Source organism: Chanodichthys erythropterus, chromosome 4 (genome assembly GCF_024489055.1).
Source record: "Chanodichthys erythropterus isolate Z2021 chromosome 4, ASM2448905v1, whole genome shotgun sequence".
In the NCBI taxonomy this organism is placed as follows: Eukaryota; Metazoa; Chordata; class Actinopteri; order Cypriniformes; family Xenocyprididae; genus Chanodichthys; species Chanodichthys erythropterus.
This window is the reverse complement of record NC_090224.1, coordinates 24,528,653-24,541,078: the sequence shown is the minus strand read 5'-3', so window position 1 is coordinate 24,541,078 and position 12,426 is coordinate 24,528,653. Positions and strand designations below refer to the sequence as shown.

Genomic DNA, 12,426 nt, shown 5'->3' with positions numbered 1-12,426 from the left:
AATGTTATGCCTGATTGGTGTATTTATTTATGGTATCACAACTACAGTAGTCATCATTTGAAGTGGATCAAAAAAGTTCATCAAAGTTGTCCTAAGAACTAAGTTTCCCTAAGAAGAAGGTTTTAGGACAACTTTGATGAAAGGTTTTGATCCACTTCAAATGCTGACTACTGTAAATGTGAAGTTTGAACATTTATTAGAGGTCCTGTTGTGCTTTTTTGCATTTTCAATTTTCTGTAATGTAGTGTAAATGTCTGCTGAGCTGCAAAGCACAAAGTCACTCCAGAGGGAGTTTTTCCCTATATCAGTAAGCACTGCATCTGAACTCCCTGAAACGCCTCTATTGTAGTTTTGAGTTTACTTTCGGAACGAATGTGATATTCCTCATTTAAATTAGGCATATGCAATGAAAGGGATGAGGCTTGGTTGAGTTGCCTTAGTAGTGTTGCCTTTGTGATGGAAATATTTATGTACTGGTTTTAGAAATATGCAGACTAAGGATGCTCAGGTCAAAGATCATGTAAGCTTACTAAAGTCACTAGATTAGCTCAGCTCAGATCATTATAAACCTATCACAAGAACAAATCACATTGAAAAGACTTGAGTGACATTGATTTTTACACAACTGTAAGGTTTAAATGTGTATGTACCTTTCTGTTCAGAGATTCACTTGGTTGTTGTGACCAGTGATCTCCCGGCCGTAAATAAAACTTCATTTCTACAAAGAGCAACTTGGAAGTCGTGTCAGGTATATGCTGCGCAGCTGAGGAATAGAAGTACTAAAGATTCTAGGCTCAAAAGATCACAGCAGAGACAGTAATAGTGTTGGAAGACTATAGAGTCGCCCTCAGGGTGAGGCTGTAATACTCTGAGTTAGTATTAATGATCCTGTGACGGACCAGCGTACACCTGAGAAGGACGGTGAGAGTGTATAGATGCTAAAGACCTGTGTGCTCATGTGTGATTGAGGTAGTGATAGTAGCTTCTTGACGGGACGCCGTCACCTTACTCTGGGAAGGGAATTACCTCGAAGTATTGGAAATGTATTAGAAGTATTCGAGAAGGGAATTACCTCGAGATACTGTAGTATTATGTTGTATTATATTCGAGACGGGAATTACCTCGAAGGTACTGTGGTACTGTAGTATTGTATTGTATTCGGGATGGGAATTACCTTGAAGGTACTGTAGTACTGTATTGGTACTGAGTATTATATATATTATATTGACAACTGGAGGTTGTTTGAATTGTCAGTGGTGAAGTCAGATTTGTATTGAGAATTTCCACGACACCTTGAAACTCGCGGTTACGGTAACTGAAGCGGTTACTGAAGACTTGCTTTTTCACTCACTGATCTCTCTGTATGTAGTTTACACATGTATATGATATTATTATTATTATTATAGGTAAGAGTTTCTACCATGTTTCAAATCGACAAGCCTCTTCCAATGTCACAACTCAGGGATTCATCACAACTTGTGGAGCAACCAGAATATAAAGCTTAATTGAAACTTCATGTAGTGTATGCCACACTTATGCTGATGCAGTGCCCTAAGGTTAGTATCAAGGACAGGCTGATTATAACACTTGAATACTAATGCACTGATTTAAAATTCTACCTCCATTTATGGATGCTGAGGTGACTGAGAGGACACGCTAACAGTACTGCTAATGTTAAACTTAATCCCTGAAATCTGTGCCTTTTGTATGTAACCCACTTAATGTCGCCTGAAGCCAGACTTGTTCTACTTCTTTGTCAGTCTTGGATACATGCCTCTGCTTTCATTTGTATACATTTTTGTAATATTTTATAAATCCCTATATACATTTTCTTTTATTCTTTTGTCCATCCATCACCCAGAGGCTCCAAGCAGGTAAACTATTTCAGGTGAAAGTAGTTTATAGTCACTCCAGTAGAACTCTAGTAATAGTTGTAGCACTCTTATCAGCTCTGTGGTGGTTGTTAGATGAGGGAAACATCTGTGTTCTAGAAACACAATGGTCCTGTTTATAATAATATAAAATTTTGGTGATCCGATCACAAGTGTTCAGCACTAAATACAGATGGAAGAAGGGTCTAAAATGATTTGTGATCAGATCACTGGCCCTTTTTCCATTGGGTATTAAGAATCCACCTGACTTTAAAGAATTTGAGCATTTAAAACAGCAGATGACAAAACTGCAGTGTTTGATTATAATATTCGGAACATTATCACTGGTGTGGACACTAATATAGTTATCGTTACAGTTATCTTTATAGTTATCCTTCTTGGTGTGAATGGGCCTTTATTTTGATTAACAAGCAAGCAGCAGGAAGTGAATGAAGAGGATATGGAGGGTCACGACAGTGGAGTTTGTATCAGTTGTTTTAGTACACTGTCCCAGAGCAAACGCGTGTTAGGTATTCAGGAATCATTCAGGATGGATAGCGTTTGTACTAAAAATGCATTTTTGACTACCTCCATACACTCAAAAAAAAAGATTCTAGCTGCTTGATCAGTTTATTTAAATAAAATAAGCTGAACCAACACAAATATTTAGTTTTTTACTTAATTGGCATTTGCACTCAATTGTATTATGTTAAATGAAATTAAATTTGCAAAATGTTAGGTCAACCTAAACCATTTGTGTTGGGACTACATGAAACATTTATGTTGCATTGATTGAACCTGGGCAGTGGATTTCTAGTTCCCAGCATGCTTTGCGTAGGGAAAGATCAGGACAGTAAATGTTGAACTTAAGTGCTGTTTAATGTGTTTTTTAGTAAAGGGTAATACCTTTTTTAATTTTGATGTTCAGTTATATTTGACATTTAAAATAGTTCATGTTATGTCGATTTTTTGAGGTTACCATTACGCTGAAGTGTAGACCTTGTGGTTAGACTCTGGGTGGCTACATGTAATAAAACTTGTTACATTTCGAGAAAAAAGTCGAAATAAAATGTTGAGAATAAACTCATTAAATTACGAGAAAAAAGTCATTAAATTACGAGAACAAATTCGTTAAATTATGAGAAAAATGTTGTTAAATTTCGAGAAAAAAGTCGAGATAAAATGTTGAGAATAAAGTCGTTAAATTAAGAGAACAAATTCGTAATTTAACGAATTTGTTCTCATAATTTAACGACTTTTTTCTCAACATTTTATCTCGACTTTTTTCTCGAAATTTAACGAGTTTTTTCTCGAAATTTAACAACTTTAATCTCGAGATGGTTTTATTTTTTTATTATTGCTTGGCCCTAATCCTCTTCCGTACGAGGTAGCAAACCAAAGCAGGTGATTTTTACCAAAACACACAGATTACCCTCATTATCGTTCCTTCCCTCCTTATCCTTTTCATTCGCTTCATTTCCTGCTCACTTGTTAGACACTTACCAAGGGTTCTTTCATTGAGTAGTATTTGTGTTCCACACTTGCTGCTCACACAGAAGTGATGCAGCTTATGACAAAAAAAAAAAAAGACGGGAGTGTCTTAAAGAAATCCGAACACAAGAAGTCACAAGATATGCATTTGAAATTCTTTCATCATTAGCTCTCCATCACATTCCAAACCCTTAATTTTACCATTCATCTTCAGAACACAAATGAAGGTTTTTGAAATATTCTCTCATCATTTTTGTACATCCAAAATTTTCATACAAACAGAATTTTCAAAAAAGTTCATAAAGACATTGTAAAAGTAATCCAAATGAATTGAACAATTTAATCCAAGTCTTCTGAAGAAAGGTCACTTCATCTGATGAACAAATTTAATTTAGACTTTTTTATTCACATATATAAACGTTGATCAGTACACATCAATATGGTGGAAAAAAGCTCAACTGTGCCTGCTTGTAACGCCAGAACAAACCTCATTGTTTTTTTGCGCATCAAGCATGGTTGAGCTTCTGTTCACCATATTTGATGTGTTAATATCTTCATTAGTGTTCTAAAGATGAACAAATGTCTTATGGTTTGGAAGAGCATGAGTGTAAGTAAATGACAGAATTTTCAATTTTGGGTGAATTATCCCTTTAATACCACACAGAAACATGGCCAATGTTTAGAAATACTTGATATGTAGAACTTCCTCAACATCTTTCTTCTTTTAAAACTTTTGAACCACTGGTTTCACCACTCTATAAATATAAGTAGGTGATATCACACTTGCAATCTTCCTGTCAGACTGAATATGAGCACTGCTGTGATTCAGACATTATATATATATATATATATATATATATATATATATATATAGACGTTATATATATCCAGTCTGTACTGGAGTTGTAAGTAGAGTTTCTCTGCTCCAGCTCCACTCCAATTTTTCCTTTTCATGCATCCTGTTCATTCCATTGATCTTGGATCAAAAGAAAACTCAAAGGCTGTGACTTTTAAAAAAAAAAAAAAAAAAAAAAAAAAAAACCTGCTCCTTTTCCCAGGCAGAATTACACAATTCTGCTCCCCACTATGTATCGCACACATACTCTGGTTCAGAACGACACAAACAGAGACAAGCAGAGTTAAGCCAACAGTGAAACATTCCAGTGCTGTTCTACTAAATATCAGAACTGAATAATGCTTAGCTAATCAGATTAGAAGCCCATAGTTTACAGCTGCATATAAGTGTGTCACACAAGTCCTAAAAAGTGATGCCATAGCTTTTCAGTCGCCCCCTGGTGGCTGGCTGCAGTATAGGTCATAAACCCCACCCTCTCTATGTAACAACATGTTCTCTAACCAATACGTCTATATAGGTTGTTTGTCACTTCCCTGAAATACGACCCATAGGAGCTAAAGTTGCGCCCCTATCGACAACAGGACACTTTCATTTTAATTCATGAAAAACGACCCATTGGAGTATTTAGTAAAGTTGCGCCCCTATCGACAAAAGGACACTTTCATTTTAATGCATTGTTCCCTTTTATCTGCATCTTATTACGGGTTTCGCGTAGCTCAATTGGCAGAGCATTGCAATATATAACAATATGCAATTATGTGATCATGCGACCATGGGTTTGATCCCAGAACGCATGTGCTCATAAAGTGTATGCACTATTAATCACTAAGGGTAGGTTTAGGGGTGGGGTGGTTGTAGTCGTTAATAAAAAAATGAGTTTTGCTAAATGGAAATAGGACAAATGGTGTAAAAAGTCCACACATTGCATTTAAATGTACACGCATTTTGATTGGTAATGACTAGGACTGGGCGATATATCGCATGCTATTGTCACGCGCATTTCGTCAGTAAAGCCGGTTCCCTGATTACCGCTAAATCACCATCACCTGCTTTCAAATGGAGCGGCATTTAATAGACAGAGCCGTAGTTCACTGACAAGCTACGCAATATTGCGTTCATTATCGAAGGCGATTCATCTGCGATAATGAACGCGATATTGCGTAACTTTTCAGTGATCTATGGTTCTGTCTATTAAATGCCGCTCCATTTGAAAGCAGGTGATGGCGATTTCACGGTAATCAGGGAACCGGCTTTACTGACGAAATGCGCGTGACAATCGCATGCGATATATCGCCCAGCCCTAGTACTGACAGTCATATGTCATTTCATGATGATAGACGTAACATGACACTGTCATTATTTTATGGCAGCTAGAGGGCACATGACTTTAAAACGTAAATATAGGTCATAATAAGGTGCTTGAAAAACAACCTATATGGTCGTTTTTTTTTTGGAGGACAGTCTGCTATGTAATCAAATGTAACGTGAGTTAAACTAAAAAATCCAATTACACTTCAAATAATTTTTTCGCAAAGATGGTTTCTGTCATTTTAGGTAGTTCGTTTCACGCAGCTGTATGTTCAAGAGTTCGTTTCCTAGTAAGTTTGGTTTTAGTTAGTTATTTGATGCTATATAAACGGGGTGTAAAGTTATGATTAACAGCTGTGCTTGCGATTGAGTCTGCTGGAGCAGGAATGTGGAGGGGACCTTGATACCGTGGCTCCACCACAGGATCACTACTGCACAGACACCGAATGACGTATTCGGCAACAACCATTACTGGGATATTTAGGCTTCATTTTTCTACAGTGGAAAGAAAGCGGAGACTGCTGTCCATCTTTTTTTATAGTCTATGGTTGCATAATATGTATAGAACAAAACAAATTGTTAAAATAATGAGTGAAAACTACATCACATGCAATTAGTATCATGCCATTTTTACAGTTGTTCTCTGTGTTTAGATTTGAATACCTTCCTCTTATACTTGATTTTTGCAGGGCTGAGGGTGGCATCACGAAAGGTTCGACTGTGGGGATCCTGTTAGACCTAACAAAACATACACTGACCTTCTTCATCAATAAACAGCAGCATGGACCAGTGGCTTTCGAGAACCTGGAGGGCGTGTTCATGCCTGCCGTCAGCCTCAACCGCAACGTCCAGGTGAGCAGCAGATCCGCACTGACCTTTAACCTACTCAGTGATAGGTAGCTTTGGAAATCAAGAACTGATTCTTATTCATAATCATTCTCATGACGTTCAGGTTTCTTGACCAAACATCTGGATTCTTCTGGTTTGTTTTGTTGTAATAAATGGTACTTTAAAGCCTTTCTAAAAGTACTAAGAATTGTTAATATATGGAACTAGAATCTTTTAAGGTGAATCATAATATGAATCAGAATCAGAATCAGAATCTGAATCAGAATCTTTCATCATGATTCAGCACATCACATCACATCACTTAGCATTAATGATTGAAATTTGTCTTTTCACAGGTGACTCTGATCACAGGTCTGGAAGTCCCAAAGAGCATCATGTGATTATCTTTGACCAATGACAACGAGCCAGATCTTTCTTATCAAACAAGTCAGTGCTCTTATACTGCACTGATATATAAAGCTGATAAAACTTTGGGGGGAAAAATTATGTTTTGGAATATTTGATCTAGTTAATATTTTTCCCTTATGGTCATCTTGGGTGATTTGCATTTCAGTGTTTACAAATCATTCCCATGTTTACAGAAAAACAAACCACTGGATGTCCCCATTGGGGCCGAAGCTGGAGCCGAACCCAAAGCACTTTGAAGTAGAGTTCAGCCTCTTTTTCATACCTCCAATGAAAATTTAGCACAGTTCACATAATGTAATTTGATTTAAAAAAATCAACATATCAAGCATTTGATATGTTAGCAATGGAATAGAGCAACCGATAGTAATCAAACAACTGTGAGCCTAAAAGTGAATTTAAAATCATTTCAGGTTATTTCACACTCTACACGAATCTCAGGTTTACTCACCTTTAATCTGCTGTGTGATCACAGCACACACTTCAAAAGGCCTCAACAAATTCATCACTCAGACCAGAAATCTGGGTCGCTGGGATTAAAGAAGTCCTAGTCAAGCCAAAGGCCCTGCGTCAGAGAATGAAGTTTACAATCTCTGTAGTTCAACAAATTCAAATCCTAATATTTGATTTAGAACTTTCTTGTATAACATGAAATAGATACTACTTGTATGGAGGACAGACTAATTTGGATGGTTTTTAGGGTGTTGCTATGCAGTTGCTGTGTGTTCTGAATGGCTTAAGCCGGTTGTTGTAAAGGTTCTAATGTGTTCTGCTAGGAGGTTACTTACAGTTTTCAACTTGTGGACTACAGAAAAGGATAAAAAGTAAGTCTGATTGCTAATAGTACACTTCTGCTGCACAATTTGAGGTATCATTCTTGATCGTAGCACAAACTGCGGGATGAGTTATGTGCTGAAGTGTAATACTTATTGTATGCACAGTTGTGATGTATTAGCAAACAGCACTAAACACACACACATACAAAGTTCTGGTTTACAGAAATGAATACCTGCCATTATAGATAGATTTTTCCCTCACCACAAAGTAGATTCAGTCTCAGTGCTGTATATGAGCTACAGTTGTGAATATTTAACCAGAATCTCAACTCTCCTTACACTGTGACAGACATATTCCTTGAGTTTTAAAGATGAAGTGTGTAATTTTTCTCCTATTTTCCAGCTTAATAGAGGCAATTGCCATTTTAAGTTGATTTCAGAGAAAAGTGTAAACACTGTGCCTCTCAAAACATTGCTCAGTTTGTTTGATCTACCCCTAGCAACAATGACTCAACCAATGGTGAGAGTTTGGGGCGGGGCTATCTGTATTTCCGACCAACAACAGAAAGAGTGTTTGAGAAACCCTTTTGAAAACAGTCACTATTTTTTAAATTCTTTTAGTGACACTAGTTGACATGGAAATTACACACTTTGACTTTAAATAAATGACAGATTCAAGCTTCATACACCTCATAACAAGTAAATGAACACTTCATGGATCAATTTATCAGTTTGATTTCCACGCCACGCCCTTTAATGGTTTCTGTGCTTTTTTTTAGACAATGCCAGAATAACGAGTCAGGTGAGATGATTGCAATTGCATGTTGTATAAGCTGTAAATATGGTCAAAGCAGTGATGCGTGCATGAGTTACATATTCATTATATTGAATTTGTGTTACACAGTGATGACACTGATAAAACAGGAATAGGGCCTACAGTGTGGAGAGTTGCAGTCTGCCCCCTAGTGTTTGTTGTGTGGAATTATTTTCTGTCAGTGTAGCTTTGAGGTAAACCCCCAAGAAGCCACATGCCTACATACAATAACAGCTCTTTTATTCTCATAAATCCAGTGCATGTCACATTAAATGCTATGAAGAGTCACTTATGGACCTCACAATAGGAGATACAAGCCTATGTTTAAGCTTATACCTCTGCTCAAATTATAATGGTTTCAGGGAGAATTGAGAGATAAATGGAAGATATTATATTTGTTTATTATCTTGTCCAGACATTAACTTACCGGATTATGAGAACAGATAATGACCCATTGGCGATGTAAAGCATGGGATGTTGTTGATATTTATACCACATTTCTATGAAGTTTAATTAATGTAAATAGCTTGTTCCGATGCTTTTATCGGGGAGTGAGTACTTTGCTGTCAGGAGTACCAAAATAAAAGGAAGCAGGTCTTGGCGACAAACAAGTGCATTGCGAGCACTTGTTAAAAAAAAAAGGAAAAGTAAGAGTGGTAAAATGTGAAGAGGTGCACTTAAAGGAATGTGCCGGGTTCAGTCAAGGCCATTATCTGGTTATATTTAGACCTGAGTAGGTTGAGTCCGAGTCAAAACCAAGACCAGAAGAGGTTCTAGTCCGAGTCAAGACGGAGTCAGACTTGAGACAGACTCAATTCCTAGTCTGGTCTTGAGTACTACAACTGTGTAAAGTTATTTTCAAGTTTTCATTCAAATAAAACCATAAACCCAGTTTTCGCACACTACACACGAAGAAAAATGGATGTGAAAACAGCATGGAAAAGTCATCCCACTGCTAAAATGACGATCTAGACAACTTCACAGCTCAATTATGACATTTCAGTATGGAATAATAAGTCCAAGTGCTTTGGCGAAAATATGAGCTGCATATTCCTTTACATTTAGACCCTCAAGAATGTTTCGACCCATAGACCTCTATTGTAGAGTAAGTGGCAAGATTAAATTATTGTCTGTGGTAACTGCCATATATGTGTCATATCCATCTTGTTCAGTCACCTCATCCACCATGACCATCAGCGGGGTAAAGTAACATCTGAACCTGAACCTTGAACATTCCTTTAAAATCAATTTATACTGATTATGTGGGTGACACCTGCCAAAACTGCCATCCGTCCAAGAAAATCTATCTTGCTGAATAAACTTTTTTTACAGTGTAATTTTAAATATCACAACAAACTTTTTTTCTTTGTATTAAAGTATATTTAAAAGGTTTGTCAATATAGATAATAGAATCACTGGTCACATACTGTTTATGAAAGAAAGTGCACTCATACAAGTTTGCTGAGAACGGAATGACGCTGACATGAGAACTTGAGAGTGCACTGTATATGTATGATAATAAAGCAACTGTACAGTAATGGAGAATTCATGTGTAAAGCTAAATATGGATATGACCCTAGAAAGGAGGGATGTGTACTACAAAGATGGTTGAAAAATTCACTTATAGGCAGGAATTACTCTGTGCATCAAGTTTACTTCCTCAACCAATATCACTAATGACCTGAAATATCCAGATCAGACAGAAATAGTTTTTCCTACTTGTCCCAATTTCTCACAGTCTTAAATATTCATTAGGCTGAGAAAGTTAACCTCAAATTGTGCCTCATTCACACAAATCTGCCAAAATTAGTGACGTTGCTTGGGAATGTGGTGTGGAATGTGGCTTCTTCAACTATGGACATGCCTTGTTTTGTTTGTTTGTTCTTTTGTTTAGATCATAGGACTTAGAAATGTAATTTATGAATTAAAAAAAAAAAGAAAAAGGAAAAAAATATTGAAAATCTGGGTCTGGCACAAAAGTAAAACAAAACTATGTATAAATTACAGAAGAGGATTAGGGCCAAGCGATAATAAAAAAATAAAACCATCTCGAGATTAAAGTTGTTAAATTTCGAGAAAAAAAGTCGAGATAAAATGTTGAGAATAAAGTCATTAAATTACGAGAAAAAAGTTGTTAAATTACGAGAACAAATTTGTTAAATTATGAGAAAATATCAAATTCGAGAAAAAAGTCGAGATAAAATGTTGAGAATAAAGTCATTAAATTAACAAATTTATTCTCTTAATTTAACGAATTTGTTCTCGTAATTTAACAACTTTTTTCTCGTAATTTAATGACTATTCTCAACATTTTATCTAGACTTTTTTTCTCGAAATTTAACGAGTTTTTTCTCATAATTTAATGAGTTTATTTTCAACATTTTATTTGGACTTTAACAACTTTAATCTCGAGATGGTTTTATTTTTTTTATTATTTCTTGGCCCTAATCCTCTTCCGTAATAAATGGTACTGTAAAAGCATGAAAAATAAATGAATTCATTGGAAATTAGTTTTACTGTGACCTAACAACAAAGTTAACATAAAAATGGCCAAAGTTGAAGAAACACCCATTAACAGAAAGCACAGATGATTTCCATTGGATTTTTCCAAAAACAAGTATATACAGAGTAATCCCATCTTTTTATGATGCTTTTGATAACGCACAAAATGAAATGGTCTTGAGGTGTTTGTTAAATAGGCGTATGCTTAATATGACTGCCTGTGAGTGTGACCATCATCAGAAAATGTGTTGTAGTCCCAATAACATCTGCGTACCAAGCGTTTAAGGATTTATTTTTATATATACAGCATATTGCCTATGTGGATGTACATTAGTCAAGTGTTTGGCCCTCAGCTTATCTCATTGTGAAGAGTTTGAAAAGCAAAGACAAGCTGTTTCCCAGACACATCTTTCCATTGATCCGCAGACACAGGACACACACAAACACAGCCCTGGTGTTGTGTGTCATCTTCGTCATCTGTGACGGAAACTAATGTGTGTGTGCGCGTGAGTCTTTGGTCCTCTTCTTCTGTATGTGATCTTGAGCTATCATTTCCTCTTGCTAATGTGATATTTTGTATGTCTTTGTGGTTTGTATATCAAATACATTGTATATGACATTCTTTTCTTACTACTGAGTGTAGAAGAAAAAGTGTCTTTCCCTTTTAATAAACAATGAAACTGTGATGAGCGATTCATGTGTCTTTATTCAAAGTATCTCATCTGTGTTCTTTTCACATTACATAAATTGTATTTAAAAAAAAAAAAAAAAAAAAACATTCTTAGGTAAACTAACCGTTTAAAGGAATAGTTCACTTTCAAATAAAATTTTCCTGATAATTTACTCACCCTCATGTCATCCAAGATGTCCATGTCCTTCTTTCTTCAGTTGAAAAGAAATTAAGGTTTTTGATGAAAACATTCCAGGATTACTCTCCTTATAGTGGACTTCAATGGACTCCAAATGGTTGAAGGTCAAAATTACAGTTTCAGTGCAGCTTCAAAGGCTTTAAACGATACTAGACAAGGAATAAGGGTCTTATCTAGCGAAACGATTGGTCATTTTAAAAAAAATAAAATAAATGTATATGCTTTATAAACCTTGCACGTGCTTCCGTTTTCCGTATTCTTCATAAAGTTTACGCTGTATGTCCTACGCCTTCCCTATTCTACGGAAAAAATGGAACTGACACTGCGTTCGTTCCATAAGAAGAATAGGGAAGGCGTAGGACATACAGCGTAAGCTTTTTGAAGATTACGGAAGTGCGGTTTTGGCGGAACCACTTGGAAGGCGATCATTTGTTTATATAAAGCATATACATTTACATTTTTTTTTTTTAAAATGACCGATCGTTTCGCTAGATGAGACCCTTATTCCTCGTCTGGTATCGTTTAAAGCCCTTTGAAGCTGCACTGAAACTGTAATTTGGACCTTCAACCGTTTGGGCTCCATTGAAGTCCACTATAAGGAGAATAATCCTGGAATGTTTTCATCAAAAACCTTAATTTCTTTTCGACTGAAGAAAGAAGGACATGGATATCTTGGATGACATGG

At 36.2% G+C, this 12,426-nt stretch overlaps 1 protein-coding gene across 1 annotated transcript in view; it reads left to right on the top strand.

Annotated features, from left to right (window-relative positions):
• LOC137018290 (E3 ubiquitin-protein ligase TRIM9) overlaps positions 1-6,755 on the top strand; it is a 47,646-nt gene extending 40,891 nt beyond the window's left edge. The window contains exons 10-11 of the mRNA XM_067382894.1: positions 6,216-6,378; positions 6,711-6,755. Coding sequence (XP_067238995.1) covers positions 6,216-6,378; positions 6,711-6,755 — 208 coding nt within the window. The remainder of the gene's footprint in view (positions 1-6,215; positions 6,379-6,710) is intronic.
• Positions 6,756-12,426: the final 5,671 nt, after the last annotated feature.